The sequence below is a fragment of the Phalacrocorax carbo genome, chromosome 3 (assembly GCF_963921805.1).
Source record: "Phalacrocorax carbo chromosome 3, bPhaCar2.1, whole genome shotgun sequence".
Taxonomy (NCBI): domain Eukaryota; kingdom Metazoa; phylum Chordata; class Aves; order Suliformes; family Phalacrocoracidae; genus Phalacrocorax; species Phalacrocorax carbo.
Genome location: NC_087515.1, coordinates 36,993,392 through 37,020,532, shown reverse-complemented (window position 1 = coordinate 37,020,532; position 27,141 = coordinate 36,993,392). Strand labels below are relative to the sequence as shown.

The 27,141-nt window shown below is 49.0% G+C and overlaps 2 protein-coding genes and 1 long non-coding RNA gene across 7 annotated transcripts; 1 reads left to right on the top strand and 2 right to left on the bottom strand.

Annotated features, from left to right (window-relative positions):
* Positions 1 to 145: 145 nt before the first annotated feature.
* On the bottom strand, positions 146 to 6,105 carry CNPY3 (canopy FGF signaling regulator 3). 5 transcript variants are annotated; one of them, XM_064446520.1, is made up of 9 exons: positions 5,914 to 6,105; positions 5,637 to 5,771; positions 5,460 to 5,548; positions 5,208 to 5,249; positions 1,960 to 2,083; positions 1,556 to 1,652; positions 1,061 to 1,183; positions 768 to 885; positions 146 to 648 (listed from the first exon to the last, which is right to left on the bottom strand). In XM_064446520.1, the coding sequence occupies exons 1-9, from the start codon at positions 6,021 to 6,023 to the stop codon at positions 434 to 436; spliced, it is 1,053 nt and encodes a 350-aa protein (XP_064302590.1). In that variant the 5' UTR covers positions 6,024 to 6,105; the 3' UTR covers positions 146 to 433. The 5 variants fall into 5 exon arrangements, with proteins under 5 accessions (XP_064302590.1, XP_064302591.1, XP_064302593.1 ...); XM_064446521.1 differs by having other exon boundaries at positions 5,637 to 5,706; positions 5,914 to 6,077; XM_064446523.1 differs by lacking the exon at positions 5,637 to 5,771.
* Positions 6,099 to 9,733, top strand: LOC135312514 (uncharacterized). Its single transcript, XR_010372082.1, has 2 exons — positions 6,099 to 6,464; positions 6,956 to 9,733. It is a non-coding gene; the product is annotated as an uncharacterized LOC135312514 (long non-coding RNA).
* On the bottom strand, positions 6,471 to 27,002 carry POLR1B (RNA polymerase I subunit B). Its single transcript, XM_064446518.1, has 15 exons — positions 26,800 to 27,002; positions 26,516 to 26,683; positions 24,387 to 24,533; positions 23,265 to 23,397; positions 22,103 to 22,239; positions 20,011 to 20,234; positions 17,518 to 17,689; positions 15,708 to 15,879; positions 14,613 to 14,894; positions 13,887 to 14,020; positions 13,244 to 13,414; positions 12,464 to 12,620; positions 11,000 to 11,196; positions 10,343 to 10,596; positions 6,471 to 8,208 (listed from the first exon to the last, which is right to left on the bottom strand). The coding sequence occupies exons 1-15, from the start codon at positions 26,956 to 26,958 to the stop codon at positions 7,326 to 7,328; spliced, it is 3,390 nt and encodes a 1,129-aa protein (XP_064302588.1). The 5' UTR covers positions 26,959 to 27,002; the 3' UTR covers positions 6,471 to 7,325.
* Positions 27,003 to 27,141: the final 139 nt, after the last annotated feature.

Here is a 27,141-nt window from a genome sequence, read left to right as displayed (position 1 = left end):
AGCCGGCCACGCCCCCTCCCCGCCCGCAGCCCCGGCCCTTGGCTCGGCGGCACCGGGACCGGGACCGGGCGGGAGCAGCGCGTCCCCCGCCCGCAGCGGGGACCTGCGCCGGCGCCGCGGGTGAAGCAGGACCGGCAGCGGGCGGTTCTGGGGAAAATGTCTTTATTTACAGTCCCGGCAGGGCGCAGGGAGCAGAAGCCGGCCCCGGCCCCGCGGCAGCACCGGCGGCTCCGTACCTGGAGCCCCAGAGGGGTCGGGTCGGCAACTCCCTACACCCCTCAGCTGGCAGGATCCCACCCGGGCGGCCGAGCCCCTCCGGCCTCCCCCGGGTTGCTCATGCCGAACGCAAAGTCCCTTTTCCTTTGGTACCCGCAGGCCACGGTGGGGTAAGATCCCAGGGGCTGGGGCGGCCCCGGGGTCTGGAGCTGCCCCCCTACAGCTCGTCGGCTGGGCTGTGGGTGAGCGGAGCCTCCTCCTGGACCCCGCTCTCCTCCAGGGCCTCCCCCGTGGGAAGCAGGCCTGCAGCTCCCTCCTTCTCACCCTTCTGGCCCTCCTTCTTCTTCTTCTTCCTGCTCTTTTTCTTGCTGTGCTTCTCCCCAACGCTTGCCAAGTCACCCTTCTTGCCAGTCCACTTCTCTGACAGGCAGCCTGGGGAGGAGAGAGGCAGTGGGGGGCTGAGAGGGGGCAGCAGGGCTCCCCTTGCCCTGGCCGTGTCCCCTGCCCTCCACAGCACGCCTACGCTGCCCCGGGCAGCAGCCAGGACTTACTTGTGTCCTTCCCTTTTAGCACGTGGTTGGCGCAGAGAAACTGGGAGAGATCCTCTGTCTGGTGGTGCCTGTACCAGTCCTCGATTACGTCTTCGTACTCCTCCACCAGCACGTCGCACTGGTGCAGAGGGGAGAGCCTAGCTCCAGCCACGTGCTGCCCAGGCAGGACCAGGACCAGGGCAGCAGGTCCTGCCCACACCCCGTTCATGGCAAAGCACCCCCCCCAGACCCTCTCTCCTGCTGCATTCCAGCCCATGGTGGCCACCAAGGGCCAATCCCACCAGCCTGGGTACCTGCTTTTTGAGGTCAGCCACCTCGGCGGAGGTCTCGTTCCACAGCTCGTAGGGGATGTCCATCACCACCTTGACACCCTTGTGCACCAGGTTGTGCAGGGTCTCAAACGTCTCTGACATGCCCTGGGGGAGCAGCGCTGCCCAGTGAAGCCACGCTCATTCCGCTGGGCTCCTGCTCTCCCCCTGCCAGCGCCGACCACACCGCCCTGCCCAGGGACGCAGGTAGGTGCAAAGCAGCCAAAACCAGTGTCCCTGGGGCACCAGCATTACCAGGGGAGTTCAAGTGGCAGTGAATCCCCCTCTGCAACCCCGCTCCCAGAAACAGGGAGATATGGTCCAACAGCACCCGACACCTGACTCGGGGGGCAGCCCAGCCTCCTCTGGGTGCTGGCAGGGGATCCAGGGGATGGGAAGAACAAACCTCAGTTCGACACCCCAGCAATGCAGGGTGGACTAGGGATGCTTGGGAGCAGGGGACTGGAGGACAGCCCTCACCTTTGCAAATCTGTTACTGCCACTCCTCTCCTTGTGCAGGTTGTAATCCAACAGCCGCTTGCAGATGTTCTCTGTCACCTCGATTAACCGGATATCCCTGCACAGAGAGGAGGGAAGAGGGAAGGCTCAGGCTCGGGCTTCAGCTCAGCACTGCCCCCCAAGAACAGCCAGGGCAGAAGGTGAGCCTCAGCCTAGTTGGTGGGATGGGGGAGCGCCCTGCAGCTCCCAGGCTCCCCCAGGCAGAAGGGGCACCCCCGGCTGCCCTGTCCACCCTACCCCACCCACCGCAGCACAGTTTAGTCCTTCCAGATGAGCCGTGCGCAGCACAGCCTGCCTGCAGGGTCCCAAAGTCCCCAGCCCTCCAGCAGTGATGGCAGCAGACCACCTGCCCTGCTCTCACTTACGACTGCGTGTACTTGACAGCAGAGCCCTTCCCATCCAGGAAGCCATACTTGGTGTCAATCACCTCCTTGGTCTTGCCAGTCTCCTCAAAAGCAGATTTCAGCTCCACCGCCACGTACTTGCACACTGCAGGAAGGAAAGCATGGGCAGGTTAGAGGGTTTTGCTGCGCAACAGAGCACCCGAGCAGGGACAGCAGCAGGAACAAGCACCAGGCATCGTGCACACTAGAGCTGCTGTGAGCAGAAAGTGGATGCATTGGCCATTCAAACAATCGGAAACAGCTCAACTGATTCCACTGGAAGTCCCTCGAAGCAGGAATACCCGAATCAGTGCTTCGGGGTAAATGCACCCATGCAGCCAGCTGCTGTGGCACAGCTGGGAAGGCAGACGGTGCCAGTTCTGCCTACGGGTTTCCCGACACCTCTACTTCGCAGCCACCAAAGCCTCTGCCACCGCACCATGAGCTACTCCTTTCTTCCTGGAAGGGGACAGGGTCTTTTCACAACGCAAGCCCCAGTATGGGTCCTGCGAGCTCCTCCTTGCCGCACCAGCACATCCCACCTGGTCACAGCTCCCTCAGCGCCTTGGTGACGGCAGGGCTGTGTTGGGGACAGAGTGGCCAGCAGGGCTCAGTGGGCTGGGTGGTGGGACAAGATGCTGGCTATGGACTGCGTTGTGGCACAAGGGGCTGTCAGCTTCAGCAACACTGCCTGTGGCACTCTCTACAGCAGAGACCACAGCACCAACAGCTTTATAACACAGCACAGGCTTTCTTTTATAAAACTAAAAAGAAAAAGGGAACAAAAGCTTTATTTCTTCTGTAACAAAGAGTCTGACAGAGCAATAGAAACAGAGAGCAGAAGAGAAATATCTCAGAGGTTTACAAGTGGAAATGTGGAGGGATGGTAGCCAGGCATGGTGGGGCCCTTCTTCGCCTGAAGCAGAGGTCCTGGGAGGCTGGAAAAAACTTTGTCCTGTGCTGTGGGCTCCTGTTTTCTGGGAGCCACCTCTTCTTCAAGCTCTGCTTTGGGAAAAGGGCCAAGACCCAGAAATGGTCTGACAGTGACGAGACACCACATCTTCTCCCAGGCAACAATGTGAGCAGAGAGATGCGCCGCAGGCAGGAAAGAGCAAGGTGGCTTCACCAAGGCTGCTGTGCACCTGCCGAGAAGCCCTGTGCGCACCTCCTGTGCGTTCCTTACTCTAATGGCACCAGAACGCTGCAGCCGTTTCTAAGGTGAGACAAGTGCTCCTTCGTGCAGCCCCCCTGCACTTGAGCCTCGAGGATGTCCCTCTCCACTACACCACACCTACTGCAGCAACCCCATGCATGCCAGGAGCACTTGCTTCTGCGTCCAGTTATCCAGGTGCTCCCCACAGCTATCGCTGCGTGCTGGCACATATTCCAAGCCTGGGCAGGAAGAAGAGCAGCATGTGGTCAGTGCTTGCTGTGATGCTTCTCTGAGGTCACACCGATGCCACAGCATGGCTCGAACATCAGCATCTCTAGAGCTGCTTCCCCAGCAGGAAAGCTTCACAAAGAGCTCCGGAGTTTCACTTCTTCCTTTTCTCTTTGCTGTCAGGCTTCACAAGTCCCTACACAGCGAAGACAGAGGAAACCACGGCAGGCAGCAAAGGTCCCAGATTGCCTGTGAGACCTTTGCTTGCTTGTGAATCCAGGGGCGGCCCAGGGAAGAAGTATCATTGAGGCTAGACCTGCAGAGACGACCAGCCCCAGCTACAAACTGCTACTGGGAGCGGCAGCGACTGCCAGGGCACCCCTGAAGCTCTCATCTCGGGAAGGCAGCCATCAGCAAGGACGATCTGCAGGATGCTCAGCCGGGCTGGACTGGGCCGGGCTCAGGGGCACCGGCGGGCCCTCGCTTCCGCCCAGGCACACGGCGGCGGCAGCAGCGGCCCTGCAAAGCGCCCCGGCGCTCACCCCCTCCTCCACCTGCAGGGCTGAGGGGGGGTTGGAGGGGCACCGGCCGCAGCCCCTGCACCAGGAACCCCCGGTCTGGGTCCCGGTCCCGGCGGGCGATCACGGCAGCTTGCCCCGGCAAGCCAGGCCCTGGCGCCCCGGCGGGCCCCCCCCGCCCCACGGTCCAGCTTACCCTCACATTTGCTGGGCAGCCGCACCCAGTCCGAGTCGTCGCCTCCCGCCAGCGCCGCCGCCAGCAGCAGCAGCAGCGATGCTGCCGCCGCCATGGCTCCGCTTCCGGGGCCGCGCTTCCGGGACCGCCCCGCCGGGTAACCATAGCAACCGCGCCGCGACTACCAATCCCAGCGGCCTACGTGGCCCGCCCGGCCAATCCCCGCCCACCCTTCCCACCGCCAGCCAATCTGAGCGACCCAAGGGCCTGCTCGGCGTCGTAGAATTGCCTCCGGGTCGTGTCATCCGTCTTCCCTCACCCCTCAACCGCCCCCGCTGATCCCCGCCACGTGGGTGGTGGCGGACGCGCACGCGGCCCCAGTCCGGAGGGGCGGCGTCGTGTGTACACCCCACCCCGCCCCAGGTCCCCCCTTCGGGATCCCCAACACCCCTCCCACCGATAACTCGGGACCTTCTCCCACCCGCACCCCCACTCCCCGGTAATCCCAGGTCCTGCTGCCCACAACAGCATGGCAGCCCCTCTCCCCCACCCACGTGGTGTTCTCGCCCCTCCGCCCCCCAAACAACACGGGGTTTCTCCCTCCAGCATTTGACGGGGGTGCCTCCCCCCCCCCCCCCCCCCGAAATATTCCAGGCGCCTTCTGCACCCCTGGGGCCAAACCAGGGGCACTTACCCCTCAGGGTGGGCCTGCCGTGGCCCCGGGCCCTCAGCTCTGAGCCAGGAGGATAGAGGTGAGGAGGGCGTCGGAGAGGGCAACCTTCAGCAGCACCAGCCGGAGGGCCACGAGCAGGGCTGCCAAGGCATGGGCTGGTGGCACTGCAATGGAGGGGACGGGTGGACGCCTGCCATAGCCACCCCACCGGTGCTGCCAGGCCGCAGGGAGTACCTGTGCCTGAGACTTTCCCCAAGGCTCCCTAACACATCCCTGAGACGCCTTGTGTCACCCTCAGGCTGTTCCCCACCTTCCCCATCCTGCCAAGCAAGGTGAAGCTCCATCCCCTCTCCCCCAGCCCCACAGTGCTGTGGGGAGCCCCCCTGACCACCACACAGACCCAGCTGGGTCCCCACCAGGAGCCCAGCAGCGTTTCCCCCCCAGCAACCGACATTCCTGCTGCATCAAAGCCTGGGGACTCACCAGCCATGCTGCTGGGACAGGGGTCTGCTGCCTCCTTGTTGCCTGCGGGATGAGAGCGCAGCTGGGGAGGCGGCAGCGGCTCAGCACCACCTGTGCAGCGGGGCCTGCCGCAAACCCCTTCCTGCACCTCCCGGTTGGGGCAGCGACGTTGGCCCGCAAGGCCTCACACCTGCTCCCTGCCAGGCCCGGAGCACCCCCAGGGGCCACCAGCAGTGTGCAAGACAGGCAGCAGTGGCAGCAGCAGGGCCATACCTGTGATGTGGATGGGGCTGGAGCTGTGGGCCGGGGAGGTCCTGTTGGGCCCCACGTGGCAGGCGAGATCCCCCTCAGCCGGTGGGTCACTGGGTAGGAGGGAGACAGTGCAGACGGTGCCACCATCCTCCCAGGAGGTCCCATAAGCGAAGGACTGCAAGGCACTGCCATTCCCACCGGAGATCCAGACGGTGTGGCCGGAGGCAGGGGCCAGCTCGCTCACCACACAGACCACCAGCTGCCGGCGCTGCCCAGCCACCATCATGCTCAGTGGTGGGGCCAGGGTGGGTAGGGGCCCAATAGCCCTGCCAGCTGCAGGGCCAGGGGTTAGGGGTACTGCATCCCCTGTGCATGTCCCACCTGCCAGCTCAGTGACGCTCAGCCTTGGCACCCAGGGCTGGACGTCACCCAGGCTGGACGTCACCCAGGGCTCGTCCCTCCCGGGGGTACTCACGGGGCAGGAGCTGGAGCAGAGCGGCAGCCAGCAGCACCCAGGGCACCTCCATAGCAGCCGCGCCGCCGAGGGCTCAGCCCCCAACTGCCACCGCCACCTGCATCACCCATCACCTGGAGTCGCGGTGGGACGGCCCCGGGGCTGTGGGAACGGGGCTGGCACCAGTTGCCACTGCCCGCCCCCGGCGGTGACACTGCTGCCCCCCACCTCCCCCTCCAGCTGCAGTAGTATCGCCTGCCCCCCCCGGACGCGGTGGTACGGCCCGCCCGCCCCGCCTTCTCGGTGGTACCGCCCCGCCGCCGCCGTCCCATGGAGCAGACCCGGACACCGGCACCGGCACCGCCGCCACCGCCCGCCCCCTCCTTCGCCGAGGTGCTGCAGTTGGTGCGGAGCGGGCAGGAGCCGCCCGGCGTGCGGCACCCACGAGCCGAGCCCACAGGGGACAGCCCCACGGCCGCCCGCCTGCCGCTGCCCGCCAAGCCCTGGGAGAGCCGCCCCCGCCCCGGTGGGCCCTGAGTCCCGGTCCCGCCCCAGCACAGATCCGAGGACAGGTGACGTAAAAACTTACAAAAGAACTCTTAACCAAAAGCCTGAGGCCCCCACCCGGCTTCCCCACGCGGGTGGGAACATCCACTGGGGCAGCAGCGGCGGTGGGAGGGGACTGGGGCTGTGCCCCTCGGTGGGGACACGGCTAGCTGCCGTCCCACAGCGTCGTGTCGGAATCCGGCTAGAAAGCCTTCTGCTTTCTTCTTCTTCAGCCAAACATGCCAAAATAACCAAAATACCCACAAACCCCACGGCAGTTCTGCACCAAACACTCCCAGGACAGGCCCAGCTCAGCCACCTTTGTCTCTTGCAGTTGAGGCTGCAGCTTCGTGCAGTAGAACTGTGCCTTCTTCGTGAGTTTCAAGACATATGTATTCAAATAAAGCAAAACAAAACATGTCCAATCGCTTTAACACATACCCATCATTAAGGCATACATTTTGCAAGGATTTTTCTTCAAAAAACCAAAATATATCTTTTTTTCCATCATTTCCAGCATTCACTTCATGCTGTTTTATGACATCTTCATCTTGCAGCTGCAGCCATTGCTCAGAGAACAAAGAACCCCCGCCGCTCTCAACGCAGCAGCCTGGTGGGAGCAGCGGTATTGCTTGATTGCCATACGCCACATCTCAATAGCTAGTGATCCTGTAGGAAGTACAAACAACCTTCAGCAGAGCCGCATTTCTTCACCATACACAGCTGGGCGACCACCCTGTCTCAATACAATCATCAAATTAACCTTGTAAACATTTGAAGAACCTGAGAACTGACTTAACACTTGAAAGCCGCGGTGGGCAAAGGCAGGACCGATGCGTGCTTCCTCCCTCCCAGCAGCAGCAGCATCGCCATCCCTGAGCTCAGAGCTACTCCACGTTGAGCTTTGTTTTTATGTTCATGGCTGCCAGCTCTGCCACAAAGTAACGGAAGACGTGGGGCACAGGGACAACTTCGATCGTGTCCACCTCGCTGCAGACAGAGCAGGAGTACCTCCTGTTGCTCGTCACAGAGGAGGAGTGTGGCGGTTTCTCCAGCACGGGAGATGTCATGCTGCCGCAGCTCATGCAGACATAGGCTATGGAACCATCAGAGCAGTTGAACAGGCGGTCTTGAAGCAAGAAGGACGTGCCATGAGCCAGCAAAGCATCACGCTCCATCTCGCCAAAGCGAATCCCACCTTCCACGTTCCTCCCCTTGACGGGCTGGTTGGTGACAGCGTCTCGGGGCCCCGTTGTCCTCACCTGGAACTTGTCCGAGACCATGTGGCGCAGGCGCTGATAGTACACCACTCCTACAAAGATCTCCGCCTCCAGCTCCAGCCCGCTGATGCCACTGTACATCTTTTCTGTCCCAAAGAAGTTATAACCTGCGCTCACTAAAGTCTCACCAAAGTATTTCAAAGCAGAGTTCTTCTCTGTGAAGGTGAAGGGAGTGGCGTCATAGGAGACACCGTGCAGCGCTGCTGACTTCCCTGCCATGCTCTCGATTAACATCCCAATGGTCATACGGGAGGGAAAGCCGTGAGGGTTGAAGAGGATGTCTGGAACCATCCCATTCTCTGTGAATGGCATGTCCTCAACTGGCCAGAGCTGGCTCAGGATACCTTTCTGTCCGTGACGGCTGGCAAATTTGTCTCCAACCGTTGGATTTCGGGGAACCCTCACAGTGATGCAAGCCTTCTTGAATTTCCCAGTGCCACGGTCATTACTGCATAACCTGATGTTGTCTACAATGCCAACTTCCTTATTCCTGCATAGGTGGAAAAACAATCACAGCAAAGGTGTCAGATGTGCTAATGATTTTTAGCTAGCAAAGGGAAATGAAGGAAGAAACCCAAACCAGTTTGTATGTCTCATAAAGTGCCATGGGACAACCGGGGAACACCACCGTTCTTGAAAAGTACTATTCAGTAGCGAGAGAAGTCAGACTGTGTAAGAATTAGGGCAAGGAAGCAATACAATGGCATCAGACAGGTGCCATTCATTTGCTTTTTCTAATACTAGAAGCACAGCTACAACTTTTGGGTGATCAGGTAACGTGTCATCCATGATTTAATATAAAGATCATTTAAACCCAGTTCATCTGTATTGTGCTTTATGTGACAAACTGCACCCAGTGCCGTCTGTTTGGTGTTACAGCAGCAGTCCCTCTCCCTGCCCCCAATAAATTCACACCATCTTGGTGTGATACCAAAATAGAGAACCGGGTTCAAAGCAGAGAGGAAAGTTCAGAGCAGAAAGGGAAGGCACAGTGTGAACTGAGAGGGCTTTGCCAACAAGTGCCTCTTTCAGGGGTGTGTGCTGCTGCTCCAGATGTTCCATGGGCTAGGTATCTGCCGCAGGCTTAACTGTTGTCACAGAGCTTTCTGCCCAAACTCTCCACTTGTTTTGGAGACAACAGCTAAGGAATAAATAAATTTTGTCCCATATTAAGACAAGGTTACTTTTCTTCTTCTCCTTTGAAGTCCTAATGAACAGGGTGTTTGCAGAAGGCCTATACCTAAGTTCAGCTTCTGTTTCAAAGGTTATTAAGCCTTTGTAAGCCTCTTCCAAACTTGTTCAAGCTTTTGCAGTCAAAGACTCTGTCCTCCCTCTCTTGCAAGCCTAGCTAGCGATGTATGGAGCGCTTAGGAAAGTAGGGATCACTCCCTCTTAAGGGCCCCAGGTCTCTGGGGCAAATTGGTGGCAGGAGCCAACAACTGAAAGCTGGGAACCTCATCCCTCTGTAGGAACCTAAATACTTATCCAGTTTGGATGAAGAATGAACAAAAGCTCAACGGTACAGAGGTAAAGTGGCTCTCTGGATAAGGAACCTGAACTAAGGCTGGGCTGGCATGAGAGGTCTGGGGAGCAAGACTTTGGGGTAGGAGAGCCAAAGAGGGCTCCACAAGCGCAAGGACAAGGCTGAGCTTACAGGTCCCCACTACCAGGTGCTGAAGCTCTTAGCCCTGCTCTATGACCAGGATGACTAATTCTATGAGTCCATAGCAGTCTCCCCAGTGCAGCTAAGGCACCATCTGTTATAAACAGTAGTTTTTGCAGTAATGCTAGTTACTGTGTTACCCAAGTGCTTCTCAAACTAATTTGCCTTCACAATGTGAATAACTATGCAGCATTACCCTCACTCTATCAATGCTGTAGAGAGACACAGGTAAGGCCTGAAGTTGTACGGACTACTGGGAGCACAGGATGCATTTAAATATATCAGGTTTTGTCAATGTTTTTGCTTCCCTTTCCTGAAAAAATTAAAGAGGATTTTAATGATTTTAATGAAAGCCTCAGCAGCCTCTCTTTCAACTGAAGTTCAAAAATCTTATAAAACTTTTCACTGAAATGTTCCAGGGGGAGGGGGTTATGTAGTTGACACATTTTAATATTCTAGCAGTTTGGAAGCTGCAATGTTAATGAAAATGCTCTTTGAACTCCTAATCCTGTTAACAACTTTGCTTACAAGCTTTTCTGGCAAGTGTCTGGGACCAGGCACTTTGTTTTGTTTTTCTCTTTGGTGTTTCTTTGGTTTTTTTAAACACCTTATGCAAGTCAATTAACAAAGAGCTACAGGAAATTACTGCAGGGGATGGGCAGAGGAACGGTCCTTGGGAGACAGCAAAACATTTCTGCAAGGTCTTTCTTTTTATCAGCCTCACGTTCTCTTCCTGGGATAAGTCAGGCTCTGCAGCAGACACTGGCATAGAGAAAAGCTGTGATTCCTGCATGGGAGTCACCTACAATATGAACCTCATGCTCTGTCAAGACCTGGACACTATCATGTAAGGAGAAAAGGGAACACCTGGAGGAAAAGATACTGCAGCTCGTCAGGGCCAGCTGCTCTCAGGCTGCTCACCACCAGGTGTGTGGAGCCAGGAGGGACAGGCTGTACTTACGGATAATACACGGTGAAGGTCTCGCCTGTGCTGAGGTTCATGAAGCTGTAGAAGGGGTCCCCAGGCTGTAGAATAGAGCCAACAAAAGGCAGTCCATCGCCATCCAACTTCTCCATAACATTCGGATCACCAGGCCTGACACCAAATACTAAATTATCACCTGCCCTGGTGGCTTTAAGGGAAAGGTCAATGCTCTCCATCTTGATAACACTTCCATAGGCAAACCCTCTCTGCCAGGAAGATTTATTCACAATCTAAAAAGAAGAAACAAAGCCCTGTTAAAGACTTGCTAATAACTTCAACAAAGAAAGCTTTTTTCCATTCCAATCTGAATGCTTAACCTTTTAACACAGACTTCCTAAACAAAGCCTCCCAGAAAGTCACTGTTCCAGAAGGCCCAAACCTCCTGTGACCCCAATATTTTTCAATGCTGGAAGCCCACTGCCTTGCACAAGGGAGCTCCACTCTACTCTCAGTACCTCCAGCATTACCTGTGGTAACAACACTTAACTGCTGTGCTCCTGTATCTGCACTAACAGTCTGTGGATTAGCAGAAGCAGAAAATGGGCTCTTCTCAGCTAGGTACCACCCTTCTTCCCAATTGTCCACATCAAATTCCTTTATGGAACAGCAGGATTTCTCCTTTTGGTGGCTTACCATTGCATCTTCCATGTCATAGCCGCTGTAGGAGATGACAGCCACAATTGAATTGGTGCCGACTGGATAGCTATCCATACCATAATAGTCATACATGCTGGGCCGCACCAGAGGGCTCTGGGGAGTGTGAAGATGGTACAGCTTGTTATCCGAGCGGTCCTTGTAGTTATAAACTGGAAACCCCATGGTTTGCTTTCCTATAAAGAAAGAAAGTTGGATTTCTTCAGGATCGAGTCAAAGTTAACCTATGCTTCATTCTCATTGCATCTTGTTAAGAAGAAAGCTGGAAATGCTTACAATTTAGAGGGATTATCAATCATAAAACCTTTGGAATTTAATAACTGCTCTAAGTTCAGCTATAAAAGTTTCTATGAACGATAACACTCAATTCCTTTCATAAGGACTATTTGTAATTTTGTGTTTCTTCTGCAATTTCAAAATCTCCAATAAGGTTGGTGCGGTGTTTTTTGGTTTTGTTTGGTTGGGGTTTTGTTTTTTCCCCTCTCCCCAGTTTCCCATAGTGAGACACACCATACATATTTACAGGCCAAAAAGCATTTGCTTCTGCAGTATAAATATACTGGCAAGGAAAACAAGTTTTGAACATAGTCACATCGGTACTTTCAGAAAAGTACGAAAAAGTGGTAGCATTTTAAGGACATCTTGTTGATAATATTGTCAGAGATGTATACGCTAGCAATGCTATCAAGGTAATAAGACCTGCTTTCTTGAAGTCCCTGTCCACACGCTTTCTCTTAGCCTTTTTTTTTTTTTAAAGTAAGCTTCTTGCACATCACTTGCAGCTCAGCTGATTGAAACCCCACTACATACCCTATTCCAACTTCTTTCAGACAACAATAAATAAATTTAAATCTTTGTCATAGTTGTCAGGAAGAAACCCCACTCTGTTGCCACAGTGCTGTATTGCTCTCTTGCAACAGATACCTAGCAAGCGTCCCCTCAACAGCTGCATTTTCAAGACAGCAGTTGCTCACTGAAAACAGGTGGCAAGAAAACCTCATGCTAACTACTGCAGAGCATCTACAGTAGCTACCAGCCAGAGGTAGGTTAACCTCTGTCAGTTGCGGGGACAAGAGTACTGTTGGCAGCACAGTTGTCAGACACAAACACAAGCAAACAGCTGGGGTAGTGCCCTTTGCTTGTCTGTATAATCAACAACATCAAATTAAGAAGGAAAAACGAAACTTACTAAAGGCTTACGGAAGGCAACATGAGCGCAACAACCTAGAACTACCCACTGGAAGGCAGCCAGGACAATAAACTTGACTTTATTTACCTTGCCATGAAAAAACAAAATGGCTGTTAATCAACTCCAATGTTGACACAACCGCTGGGAAGAGATGTTATTTGGGAATGTGGGAAGACACACTGGAATAGACACGTGAGAGATTTCCCCCCGCCCCTTGCCCAGGGACTTGCAGCATTAAGTAGGACAGCACTTACCCATCTGGCACTGGTACATATTTCGTGGACTTTGGTTGTGGTCGGAGAAGGGGATGAGGTTGGCTACCACGCTCAGAATGCTGTGAGGAAAGAGCTCCTGGTGAGTAGTCACTCCGGGCACCACCTCCGACTCCAGCGTGGCCACATTCATGAAGATCTGCAAGCATCAAATCATACAACGCTTGTTCTCTTCCTTCTTGTAAAGGGCAAGAAGCAACACAAGGCTGCCTCTGATGTCTTTTTATCCATTTCAGTTTTTAGCTGTGGTTGTTGTCTGCACCTTAGTATCTGTCAGCTGTCTCATATTTTTCTTGCCTGTTAATCTCCCTGTCAGTATCACAGACAACTGCATGGAAAGCAAGTCTGGAAATACAAAACTACAGTAACTGCAGTAATGTCTCCTCTTTCCTGTACCCTATTTTAACTCTTCCAAATGAGCAAGTTCCCTGGCAATCCACTGCTTGGCTGCCCATGGGCATTTGGAGAATATGGTGTAACACAAGATGAGACAGTATGCACAGGATTGCAATCCTTCACCTCAGAAGCTTCACTAAGTTAACACTGAGAGCAAAAAGACTCCTACAGTCCATCTAAGACATTTACCGGAAACCAATTAGCAGGAGGTGAGGAAACCCTTTTGCCACCTATTCCAGCTCTTCAACACAAGCTACCTGTATTCCACCCTCAGCTCCTTTCACAAACATTTTTCAAAACATCATTTTTGATGCCAGGTACCTCTGTAATAGCCAGAGCTCTATAAAGGAAATATACAAACCCCACCTGTTCCAGAGTACCAATCCACTCATTCCTTCCATAGAACAGGTTTCTGACAGGCCGCACCATCCGGCAAGGGGTGGTAAAAATGAACAACCCAGGATACAGACTGGGTTTTCCCGTCATTGGGATAAGGACCACTTCTGCCCGTGCAGGAAATCTCTTCTCTTGTGTTATCTGTTTGTGCAATATATAAGAAATACTGATTTATAAACACAAACCAACACTGGTTTAGTTAAGCTGCATCCAACAGGCTACACAATGAAAATGCCAACTACAGGTGTAGCCACTAATATAAAATGGTGAAGATTTTAAAAATACTTCTAGAAAAATCTCCACCAACAAAAGGATAGAGTATGTCTACCTTACCTTTTTCAAGGAAAAAAGTTCCTCTAAAAATGGTGACTTCGTAAGCCAACCCACCAAACATACATATATAACAACATACACAAAACAACAAACATACAAAACCAAGAAAAACAGAAAAGCTTACTCCAATACACCCAGAGATAACTTATTGGGTCAGATTAAAAAACAAACTAACAAAAAATGCCCCCAGACATTTAAAAACAAAACATTCCAAACATGCCTATTTTTGACCACTGCATACTGAGGATGTTTAGTTAAGAAACATATTAAACAAGACAACCTTGAAACGGCGGAGGGTTTCTGCAATCTCAGGAGCCAGGTCCCACTCTACCCAGCCCACCACAGAGCCGTCCAACACAACTCTGTAACACTCTGCGTAAGGCTTGCTTGGAGACGCATCAATGGGGGTGACACCTGCGAGAAGAGGGGGTTGGCAGAAGGAGCAGCCAAAAACACCAAACCAAACATAGAAGTTATTTCTGCAGGAAGCCTCAATCCACACCAAAAAGCTTTCTGAGACATCAAAAAATTCAGCCCTACAGGGCAAAGCTGTAGACTACTTAATGGAAAATATAAAACATGCACAACTAAGAATGCTGCTACCCCCCCATTTTTCTGATTGAAATAAGGACTCCCATTATTGTGGTAATCACAAGTGAGCGGCAGTTGAATTCAAGTCACCAGCAGCATCAGAAAGTCACTGCTTCATCCAATTTCTTAGAGCTTGTACTGTGCAATTCCCTGTGCTTAAGCGAACAGCTTCACTCTACAGCATACAGCTAAGAGACATTTACACTCTCCAAAAGGCTGATGTGCCTGTATAAGCGACGTGCTAGTTACCACGAAGCAGAAGCACAGCAAGTACAGGTCTACCTTTATTTCACCTTGTCAAGTTAACAGCGTACAGTGCTGGCATCTGGAGAACCTCTCCCAGATATGGGTTTGCAGGGCAGAAAGGTAAAAAAAGAAGACTGCTTCATTAAATGATCAAGCCAGTAAAACATACCCAGGGAACATAGCAAAGGTGGAATGTCTGTCACGGGCACCACCTCCGTCACTATTTCACACACAGCTGTCATGTGGTTCATCAGACCACAGGGTTCTCCGTCTGGGGTGTCCACAGGGCACAGGAACCCCCAGGATTCGGGCAGTAGCTTGCGGACAGTTGTAGTTCTCATCTGGGAAAATGCTGCACCTCTGTGTATGCAGCGGAAGTGGGAAAGGTAGCGAATGAAATTCAGCTTGTCTCCCACCACACAGAGACCACTGTCCTGTAACATGCCCAGGCCTTGGGAACAAAATTGAGAGCTATGTCAGGACGTCATCCAGCTTTAACAAATAAAGGTTATAACAAATTCATTAACAAACAAATTCACAAATAAATATTACAAGGCAGTTTCTTCTTTTTCACATGCAAGCCTAGAGATGCTCACGCAGCATCCCAACAACAGAAGGTATGTGTGCTGCTGCCTGTGCACAGGCAGCTGAGTGACCTGTAAGAGGCCTAGAGACTTTGAATTCCAAGCTATCTCTTAAAATCTATCTGCTTTTAGAAACACATGGAAGTCATTCCCAGTGAAGTGACTTGGGGATTCGCAGCTGGTACATTTTACTGAAATTCTATGGCCTTCTAATCTCATTTCAGTTTCTAGTGGGCATTCCATTACATCATCATCACACTAGACACTTCAGGGCAGCACCAGATAAATTTGAAATACACATTAGCGAAGCAGTTCCCTTCCATTTAAGCTCACAGAACCAATGGGGCAGTCCCTTCTCCGTCTTACATGGCACCTTAAGAAGAGATAATCTTTGGGAAAACAAACCAAAATATGGTTACTGTTTTGGACAATGCTAAATTTAGTTTCAACTATTTATCTGTGTAGAGGCTTTGCTTTAATAACTAACCTGTTTTATACCATGCATAAAATCCATGCCTGGGGAGAAATCTTGCCTTCTTCCTCAACTGTCCCTTTCCTCAAACCACTTTCATTAATTCAGTTACAGTGTACAATGTCTGCACACGAACAGCTGTTTGCAGTTAAGAGATCAGTTTTATGTTGTTTCTCATTCTGTTTAGCAGGAAAAAAAGGCTTCTTACCGGTTTTAGATCGCAGGTTACCAGTTGCAAGAAGATATTCAAATGGCTTGGTAAAGTCTGCTGCCAGGCCAAATGCCTTCACCAAGCTGTCTGCATTTATGCTGATATCTGCTTTTTCTGTTCTTTTCTCCAAAACAAACCTAACAGATTGCAACCAGCTTTCAAGCCTCTCCTACGGTTTAAAAGTGAGAGATTTAAATTTAAAACAGGAGCACAAAGGCTCAAATTAGAACTTCACATCAGTTGCATATGCTACAGAAATCCTCTGAAATCAGCAGGATGGACAACTTTTAGTAAACTGACAGTTTTCCAGCCAAACTTCCCACACTGACTTCATTTTATAAAAACTCTGATGGTAGCACGCCAACACAGACCTGCAAGGAAAATACCCATCCAACAGCTTTGTAATCACTTCCACCCAGCCCAGTGATGAGTCTGACAAACTAAGTACAACAACAGAATTTCACACAGAACAAACAAAACCCAAAGCAGAAATTGTATCTACAATCTGAGCACAAGAATAACTCCACTGATTAGCCTGCTAAGTACAGTGGCGAGGTAAAACCACATTACTAAGTAAGTTTAGATACCAAAACCTGAAGGTCATGGACACACAGTATTTAAATGTTGCTGAGACAATCCAAGATAGTGGTCTGGACTTTCATTTTAACTGTAATTTTATCACTTCTGTGATCTTAGAAACTATATGAAAACAGGGAAAAGTACTTAAGATACTCAGCAATACTTTGAACTCTTAGTAAAAACCCACTCTATACAGCCACACTGTGCCTACTGTATGCTCCAGTCTATTTAGGATCTTTGCATTCACGAAAGGGGCAGTTAACTCATTCCCCCTGCTGATCTGACAGGGCCAGGCAGGAAAGGAACCTTTTCTGGTTCTGGTTCCTGGTGGCAGTTCCGTATAGCACTAAAATGCTTCATAGAACTCACTTTTTTTTTTTTAATTTCTAAACTCACTGAAATTACTCAAGTACTAGAGAGGTTTTAGTATTCTTTCAACAAAACAATGCTAAAGAAAATTTTGGCTCAAATGGAAAAGAAAGCGTTATCTAATGACTCAGGGAAGTGTCTTTATTTGGGGACGGGAACTACTATTCCACAATGATTTTCATGGGATAGACAGGCTTCTGAATAGGAATACTTTCCTCCCAGCATCCTAAAATGAGGAATCATTAGAAATAAACTGAATTCATATGGAATTGGAATAGATTAGGTAATGGCATTTTTACATCACCAGTAATAAATTAACTGCGTTAAGTCAGAAGCATGCTATCAATTTCCTGATCCATAAAGGAATTTAAAGGTGGAAAAGCGATGACAACATGAATCATCGCTTTTGGAAAACGGGGCTGAGGGAAGGACGCAGCTATTTTTTTTGCACATTTGCCATGTGAAACAGCAGCAACACCACAAGAAGGGAGATCTTTTCCACTCCCATGTCAATTAGTACAACAGAAGCATGCTATTTCAAAACCCTCTTCAAACACCAGAAGGATCAGTCTTCCTCCTTCCTGCTCCCACCCTGAATGGGGCACTTTCATCTGCTCTGGAAGGTTACAAAGCGGTTTTTTTCCCAGTTTTGTACAGACTTTTCTTCAGCATATTTAGTACACAACACTGAGACAGCCAAGCCTTCCTCAACTACACTGCCTGGTTACACTACATCCAGCACTCTCTCAGCACTCACAGCATACCCAGTCTGGCTCCTGCACTTCTCCTGTCCCCATGGGTCACTGTGGGGTCTGGTGGACGACTTACATTCACAGGCTTAAACCCCATAAGAGCTTACCTTTAAGAACATAAGGAAAAGCTGTCCTGGTGTAAGCACTTCTTGATTCATTAGACTGTCTGGATTATCCTCCATGCACTCCCCTTTGGCAAAAGCATACAGCTTCCGGGTCATCATACAAAGCAGGTAGAACTTTTCAGTTCTGTTTGTCAGGTGTATGCAGATACACTTGCTGGAGGAAGAGAAAGGAGGACAACTAGCACTGTCTCTTCATGCTAGCTGTTCTTCAAGTTCCTCCTAAATAATTGCAAACCAAATTTTTTTTGTCTAAAAAGCCTAACAAGGCACAAGCTTTTCCAGTTGCCCTTAATATTATATAAAAATTCCAAGAAATAAGAAAAAAAGCAAAGACTGAGCTGAAAATTATATAATTATATAATCATAAAATTGTCTTTAAGGGGCTAGTTTTGTTAAGGATATACCTGGTTGATTACATGAAGGTGAACCTTGCTAAAGACTGATTTTACCTGCTTCCATGTAAGATGCCCTTATAAGCATACAGTTTATGTAAACAGGTATTTGAGTCAGGACCAGTCAAAAGATGAGGTTTGTGTGTTATTTTACAGTAGCTCTGACACCCATCATTTACATGCACATATCCACATACACACACCCCACCCCAAATCTGAGCTGGAAACTAGTAGCAAACCACAGAACATTTCTGTTAACACCAGCAATGTCCTGCCACAGAAAGTCCAAACCTCCACACTACTCTCAACCCACGCGTGGAAAATTGTGGGCTGAACACCACACTCTAGCACAAACAAAAAGGAAAGCCACACCTAAGTCCCAATAAAGCTGATCGACTGCTTTCCAAGCCACAGGAGACCACTTGCTCCCCAAGACACAAGTGCTATATAGTCTTCCATCAGCACTCAAGGACTTTTTCAGCTTTTCTCTTCTGCTCTACATCGCCCTCTACTGAAGCCTTTGCAACTTCACTGCAAAGCAAGACAAAACTCCGAAGGCATGTTCTGTCCAGATAAGTCACAGTTCCAGCACTCTTACGTAGAGGGTACATCCCAGTTAATGTTTTCACTATTCCTCCTCTTCTGCCTCCTCAGTTGAGGCAAATAATGTGTGCAGAACATAGAGTTAAAAAAAAAAAATCCCCAAACAAACCACTGACCAGAATATTTAGAAATAAGAAAATCAGAGCAATTCCAACTTTCTCGAAATTCACATTTCTCAGCACAAAGTTCTGTGCTTCCAGCTGGTCTATGGATTTTTAAGTGCCCCTCTGAGGCACCTGCAGGTTGCCTTTGTGTTTCCAGCCACCTGACCACCCCCTATTTGCAAGTACTCAAGGACTTGGGCATCCCAAAATATATTTTTCATGTACTAAAAAACCTCTCAAAAAGCAGACACCTGCTTTACCAGAAAAAGAAATTATTTAGTTGAAAGTCTGTCACACCAACAGTCTCAAAACCAGCTCTTCTATTCCTTTCTAACTTACTCCATGGAAGAAGCAGAGATTTTAAAGCATTAAATTTTTACCATTTTAAAAGATAAATGTAATCCTCATCAGTTGCCAACGACTATGTGAAACTGATAAAGTTCCACAGCAGTATTTCTGTTTAACAAATACAGCCTCCAGCAGTCACAGACCTAGCTTTAACCTTCTTTTCCTTAATCTTAAATATTAATGTCTTTCATCAAATACATCAGAAAATTACATCTGAATAACAACTGATACCCTCTCCTGAAACCGTTTTAGGGATACTTGTGTCAGTCCATCAAAATACATATTTCTGAACACCACAAATACAGATTATCATAATACCCCAGAGTCCCATTGATAGAGTTAGAACTGTTGTGATTAAAACTTGTTGCTTTGGGGGAGTCAGAAAGGCTTCAAGACAAGAAGTGCCTAAACAAAATTTCACAACAACATTTGACCTTAGAAAAGCAGATGTACAGAACCGTAAAGATAAGGAACTGCAGAGCAAACACTAAACCAGAACAGACTATTCCTCAAGGACAGTACATACGTGATCTCAGAATGGAGCTTGCGCAAAAGCAAAATTTAACTAGCAGAGACAGTGAGGAAGAGTATAACCTTCATTCAGAGACCCCTGGCGACCACCCGGAGACACCAAGAGGCACGCACAAAGGACGTTTGCATATGAGAATGAGTTCTTGGAAAATTAATGAATAGGTATATCTTTTCTCAGAAAACTAATGAATATGCATGTAAAGCTTGTAGAAGTTATGTAACTAACCCTGTGCGGGCACGCACATTAGGAGGAGTGATCCCCTGTGCGTCCAGCGCTGCAATAAAGAATACCTTCTTAATACTCGTTCAGACTATTGAGGCCTGATTTTGGCTTTTCACGCCATCACCATCAAAAACCGGCCACTAGCTACGGTTTTATAAGTGCATAAGAAAACCTTAACAAAATGCCATGTAATATGGCAGAGAACTCTTAAATCTGCCTATAATTTTAGTACAATTACACTGAATCACACACTGCTACATGCATGCATACTTACTTCAAAATGAAATCTGCAGCCTGTTCATTGCTGTACCACTCAGGAAGGTTAAGTTTTACTCTGAAGCTCTTTCCCAGGTATTCGAGGACGTTTTGCTGTGTAAAACAGCCTGCATCCGCTACCACTCTCATCATCTCAGCAACGCAGTTCACATAAAAGGTGTCCCCTTCCTTTTCTTTGACCAACTCTTCAAAAATCTGGTAGTCTGGGAAATTAACTAGTGCCTGAAATACAGAAGTGTAACAGATCAGAAAAGAAAATCATAGCAACATCTGTCCATAAAATACAGCAAAAGAACTTGGGCACCCCACCAATTTAGATTTTCAGTCCCCTGGAAATACCCTTCCACTGTGCAGACTGAAAAATACTGTGGGGCAGAGGTGCTTACAGAGTAATTCAGGGGATATTCATACCCTGATGATGATAACAAGTACTCCCAGTCCAACGAGACCCTTGGAAAAAAAACAACTTGCACCTTCTAAATTAACAGGCTTCTCTTGTTTAGGTAAGATTTACTAATATATTTATAGAATAAGCTCACTTAGAAACAAGAATTTAATTCAGCATTGTCTCAAGCTGCTTCTTATTCTCATGCAAACCAAAAGGCAATTTAGCCTTTTGATGAAGATTAGAAAGAATTCACTTTAGTTTCAGCACTTCATATACTGAAGCTCATACTTAAATCCAGTGTTCATAGCTCTTGGTGTTACAATGGTTTCCTAGTTGTTTCTTTACCTCAGTGTTAAGCAAATATATTATCCACCAATGACTTCTGCATTTACTTGTAAACAGACCTCATCTTTAAATAAACTCTTTGTTCACCACATTTAAGTAGGCTTCAAAAAGTTTATGAAAAACTGAAGGCTGCATGAAAAAGACACTAAGGCAGATTTCTTTATGAAAGGGGGCAATGTAAGCTCAGCTCTGCTTCTTGGTAATCATGACATATATAACCTGGAAGCAGCCAGAGCACATGCCGCCTCTTGTCCAGCAGAGGAGAGCACTGGGATGATTAAACAGCAAGAAGAAACCAGAATTACAGCCAGAAGTGCAGTGAGGCAGCCGTAGCAGCATTCTGCTGCAGTGGGACCTGGACAGGCCACTGGGAAACCAGTACAGAACTGAGCTTGACTGATGCGGGGCGGGGGATGCAAACCCATAGAGAATGGCTACTTATGGAAAAATTCAAACTCCAGAGAACATGGCCTGCTTATCCTGAGATCTCATGAGCTACCAGAAAGTCAGTACAATTACTGTGCATATTAAACCAACAGGTAATCAGCTACTTTTGGTAACTACTTTTGTTGAAACAAAAGTCGAAGAAAAAGTGAAATGCATTGTGCAACAGCAGCATGAATACAGCCGGCTGAAAGAAGAAGATATTAATTCACTGGGGATGATTTACATCATGTAGTGCCACAGGCCTCTGATGTGCTTGAAGACTTAGCTGTTGTAGGTAAAATACACAGCTGAAGTACTCTGGCTCCGCTACTACAGAAAGCATAATTTTAGAGGAGAATTTAAAAAGTCTTGGCTCAAGTAAAATTTTTGCCTGCCATCCAAAGAAGAGTTTACACGCATCAAATGTGCCCATATAGATCCTTCCAGATTTTCATTGCTTCCAGTTCTAATCAGAAACAGCATTTTGTTTTTCTCCTTTAAAAAAAAAAAAAAGAACACCAATTCACTGGTTTACTTTTAGATGGGGTAACCTGACTTTAATGATTAATGTTGTTCACCCACTGGATACTCATCTGTGATTCTGTTTTATAAAGATTCATGAGATCTTTCACATTAGGTAGCAAACTCTTCTACCCTCCAAGAGCTATTAATCCAGAGCATTCATTAACAAAAAGCCACTCGTAGCTCTCCTCTCCTCTCCTCTCCTGACCCTGCACACACTTCCTCTGCTGCAGCCAAGTGTTACATTACAAGCATAGGCTTGGTTTGGACTCTAGTTCTTCAGCCAGTATAGGAAGGATGACTGAAAATACTTAATACAGAATTAGCTTTTTCCAGTTACTTAAATAAAAATGTTTAGCAAAACTTCTGTATTTATTAAACACAGAAATAATGAGCATTAGCTGTTTACCTTCAGAGCAAATCCCAAGGGAAGGAAGAACAACTCTTTCTGAAAAATGAAATTCACCATGACACAACCATTTTCCAAGTAGTGAAGGTTCATATTTATTGCAGTGTGCTCATCCTTAACACAGTGCATCACTACTCCTGCAAAAATTAACACAAGCAAAGACCAATGTGAGCTGTACAAAACCAACTGGCTGCATTGCTGTGATGTGTCTGAGCAGGTGTGAGACAATTCATGAGAGAAACTTCGGTATTTCACAGCTGAGGACAAGAGACAGATCACTGGTTACAGCACCAGTCTCCCATTTCAAATAAATACACAAGCTCAATTCAGTTCTTAGTGGACAAATGTCTCAGGGCAGCCAGCACACTTGCTGAGAGGCTTGGAAGGTGCATACAGTTTTTAAGAAAAGGAAAGTCCCGAGCCTCAACTATTCTGTCTGTAACCTTAGGTTGTAAGATACACCAACGCACAAGTACTCTTTCTAATTGCACTCTGGGTCTAGTTTTCACATCTCTGTGTTCAGCAGTGTTTCCTGGTCCTGTCCTGTGCTATCCACTGCAGGACAAAGAAAACTAAACCAAATGGGACCGTTTAAGCTGGCACTACCTCAAAATGAATTAATGTGGAATTAGAGCGTGTGCTCAAGCACCATGGTCCAGTCAAATCAGAAGCTGGTAACACCTGAGTTTAAAACTCTAACTTTTCTCCTTTAATTAAATTTTAAACTAATTTTACTGAGTATACAAGACAAAGGTATGGGACAGCCAAGAATCTAGTTAATCTGCTTCATGTAAATTAAATCTGACATTTCAAAGCATGGATAATCAAATTTAGTGAAACAAGTTCAGCAGTTTACACCAGCTTCTATTGAAGGCAGGGTTTTAGTCACACCTTCCACATAACAAAAGGTTACATGTACTGCAAGGCCTGGAATACAACCTCCTTGCTCAGCATGGGCGGCTTGGACAGCTCCCACAAGGCCAGCACCTGCCTCATGCTTGTACCATTACAGAGGTAATTCATTTTCAACATGTAGTAAAACATACAAGTGTTATACAAGAGCTACACCAAACTAAACTCCCCAAAGTCACCTATAGATGGTCACTCCTGCTTGTCCTCAAGTAGTTACTAGCAGGATGCCGCAGGAAACTGTCCAACTTACCATACTCTGTGAAACCAGGGCCTCTGTTTTTCCATTTGTGTCTTGTCATTGCAAGAGGGAAATTTCGCCTGGGCATAATCAGCATCCTAATAACTTTTTCTAAGCCATTAATTATAAAGTAGCCTCCCATTTCCTGGCAGAAGAAAAATAATTTTAATGTGCTTAGAAATTCATAATCCAGCATTTCAAGTAAAAGACAAAAATGCCTGTGTTATACGTTAACAAACATTTAATGTTTTAACTATGAAACGCATAGCAAGACGTGTTTCAGCACTGCATTTGGAAAGCCTGCACCCCTTGCCAGCGACTACTAAGTCTAAATGGGGCACACAGTGCAAGGGAAGGGATGCACGTTCCACAATTTAAAGGAAGAAAGGAAAAAAAACCAAACCTGTGTGGTCAGCTGAACAGCTTTGGAGAGCTGACATTAACTGTTCTTTTTAATAAATACTCTGAAGTTCTCATTTTGAGTTTATAAACCAGAGGGATCTTCAGTGCAGAAAACCTCTTTCTGGTCACATACAGGTTTAACACTGACAAATTTATAGCTCCCCAAAGAGTATGCCATTAGACAAAAGCATTTCAATAGCAAGTAATACTACGAATGCAGGTACAAGTGGCATTCGAGGCGGGCAGGAGCAGTATGCCTGCCGTTGTAGATTTTCTTCTGTAGTTTGCACACTCTTTTTGTGAGTGCAAAATATGGTACTAAGTAATTTTGTATTCAGTTTCCCACAGCTGACATGCTACTGGGGAGATAAGGAAAATGCTGCAGAAAACATCTGAGAATGAAAATGTCTCTTTCAATGCCTGTTCTCCAAATCTTTGTCTCCACAGAGGCCCACTCACAGCTACACAGCCTCAGTTGCCAGTTAGCAGTTGAGAAGTCGTATACTGGAACAGTAGGTATTAACACCAAAGAGATCCCTGCATTCAAAGACAGTTGTGATTGCAAATTTTTCAAGATCCTGCAAGCTACCACCATAAATAGGGTACATTCAGAGAAAATAACAAATCAAACTTGAAATAAAACATAAATGCTCAAGTTCTGTAAGAAGAAGCTGGCCTGAGACACCACTCAAGTAAAATGCAGCTTTTCCTGACCCACAAAATCCCCATTACCTCTTCCTCCTCATGGTGCTGTACAAGCTCTTGTGGAGAGACATTGTAGAGGTTGCACAACTTGGACTTCACCATGATCGGAATATACCCCAGGGGCTGTTTAATAGTCCCTTGTGGCATGCCATTCACTGACCAGCTGATGTCAGCCTAAAACGGCATAACGCAAACAGCAAGCAAATTAAGTTGCCCTTTTAATCTTTCCTGCTATATTAACTGTACATTTAACATAATCACAATCTGCTTAATGAAATTCTATCACTGTAAAATGGTAATAAGGATAATAAAAAGCATAACTAGTAGATATGTGCATAAAGATTACTCCTTAGAAAACAGTCAACATGAGTTTACAGAAGGAAATCATACAAGTCTCGAACTAGGTAAAGAAGCTAGTAAGTAAGCAGGGTAAAGCAGAGCAAACAAAGTTCATACAGGCTACTTTGTCTTTCAGACCCTTCACCAGAGCAGCCTAAATAATAATAATAAAAAAAGACATGCAGAGTATATGAAAAGAATCCTCAGAAGTTAACAAACAGTTAAAAGTAGAAGAAAACAGAAACTGCTCAATGAAAGGACATCCATGCTACAAGCCTGCAGAGACCTCTCCTAAGACTTGTTTAACATGTTCATAATGATCTGAAAAGCAAGAAAGGTGTGTGTGTAAGAATCTAATTTATTTACAATAACAAGATCTGGCAGTGGGTGTGCAGAAGGACCCCTTGACTGTAAGAAACAAGGTGATAAAATGCACTGTGGGAGCAAACAATCCAAACTTTATATGCAGAACAGGCTTTAAAAAAGCTGCCGCCATGCAGGAAAGAAACACCAGCACTGCAATACAAAAACATTGGTTCCACACCTGGCAACAACTGAAAGAGTAAATTGAGTCTTAGGAAGGACTAGGAAAGGGAAAAGTTACTGCGTCCCTCCAAATCCACGGTGCAGCCTTACAGCTAGACTTCTGCACAGCTCTGGTCTCCAGCTTAAGCAATGACTAAGGGTACAGAGCAGCTCCCATATAAGCAGCCGCTCAGAGACCTCACCTTGGGGAAGCCATGACTGCAGAAAGAATCTGAGGGAGGGGTATGTGGTTAAAGGCAGGACTGTGGAAACGGGGAATGACTACATACTGCTTCCTGCTGTGCAAGGGCAGGGAGTGGGAGAGATCAACCAACCTGCTGATACTGCACAAGGCAGTATCTTCTCGGATAGGGACAGCAAAATGTTTTGCTCCAACTGTTCCAAACATTCACACAGGTTCAAAATATAATTAAAGAAACAAACAACAGAAAAGAGATGGGAAATAATTCAGGTATGAAAAATAAAAGCATTGCTAGCTCAGGAAAATCCAAGAGCCACTGGGAAAATGGCTATGAATGATCTGCAACTGCCCACTTTTATATTCAGATAAGATACTGCACTTACAGTTGCTTTTATCACTGTTAGTTGTAATGCTTCGGACAAACTAAATAACAACACCCACTGAAATTGCAAGCTAGCGTTCCCTCGCACCAGGTGCCTCATGCAAACATACAGCTCAGACACAATTACACAATTTTAATAGAAAAGAGCAACAGCTGTGCAATCCTTTCACAGTGCAACAGAAAACACGTGCTGAGAATGCTGCATCTTCTCTGGGCAAGTTTCAGAGCCATTCAGGAAAACGATGAACCTATGATGTGAACAAGAGTGATTTGTAACTCTAGATTTCTGTATGGGAGCAACATTGCTTCTGAAACCTGGATTCCTGCAGGGACAAGATTGGGATTGTCAGGCTCTCCGGACTGGCACGGGTCTCCTTCCGCGGTCTTCTGGGCCGGCTGGCTGCGAGGCAAACGTGACAGCAGCACAAAGGAGACAGGTAGGCTCCCCCGGAGGAGAAGGGCAGCGGAGACGGGGCTCGTTAGGAGGCCGGTTTGCAGGCAAGCTTGCACAATGGGCTCGAACCTCCCCAACACCGGGACTCCACGCGGGACAGAGCTCCTAGAAACCCGCCCGAGGCGGGTGGAACCGGGAAGGGGTCTTTAAAGCGCATGGAAACGCGTGAAGAGCTCAGCGGGCGTTACTCCCCAGGGGGGCGGGGGGGTACCCAGAGTGACAACGACACGCGTGGCGGCACGGCGGACACTTACGAGGATCCTGCCGCGGTAGGTGCTGCGGAGGCCGCGGCACTCGGCGGGGAACACCCTCCTCTCCTGGCAGACCGTCCCCGCCGGCACGGCGGGGGGGGCGATGGACACCCCGGCCACGGCCAGCGACACCCGGCTGTCCTTCAGGGCGAACTCCACCGGGGACAGATCCTGCAACGGCACCGCACTGAAGCGCCGGGGGAGGGGGTGGCGGCGGCCCCGCACCCCCGCGCCCCCCACAACCCCGTCGCCGCCACCCCACCCGCCGCTGCCGCCACCCCCCGCACCTGCACGGCGCGGTAGACGCCCTCGCTGACGGCGTAGTTGAAGGACTCGATGTGGGCTCCGGGCAGGTCGCGCCGGGCCAGGCTCCGCGCCGGCGGCCGCGGCCGCAGCCGGTGGGGGTCCCCGCCGCACCCCGCCATGCCGGCGCCGCACCCCGCCATGCCGGCACCGCGCCGCCGCCTCGCGCCGCCTCACGGGAAACGGCGGGGGCGGGCGCGTGCGGCGCCGGACCGCGTGCATGACCCGCCGCCAGGGGGCGCTGCGGCACGCACTGCAGCCCGCGGCTGGCGGGGGCGGGCGGCTCGCGGCTCCCGGCTCCCGCGCACGGACGGGCGGCCCGCGCG

Coding starts and splice junctions, on each gene's coding strand:
- POLR1B (XM_064446518.1), bottom strand. CDS start 26,958: ATGGCGGGGTGCGGCGCCGGCATGGCGGGGTGCGGCGGGGACCCCCAC. Junction 17,690..20,010: donor GCTGCAGATTTCATTTTGAA/GTAAGTATGCAT, acceptor CTCTTCCTCCAG/CAAGTGTATCTGCATACACC. Junction 14,021..14,612: donor ACCTTTGCTATGTTCCCTGG/GTATGTTTTACT, acceptor CTCTTCTCGCAG/GTGTCACCCCCATTGATGCG.
- CNPY3 (XM_064446519.1), bottom strand. CDS start 5,965: ATGGAGGTGCCCTGGGTGCTGCTGGCTGCCGCTCTGCTCCAGCTCCTG. Junction 2,084..5,207: donor CTGTCCCAGCAGCATGGCTG/GTGAGTCCCCAG, acceptor TCCTTCCTGCAG/TGTGCAAGTACGTGGCGGTG. Junction 1,184..1,555: donor GCAGTAACAGATTTGCAAAG/GTGAGGGCTGTC, acceptor CTGCTCCCCCAG/GGCATGTCAGAGACGTTTGA.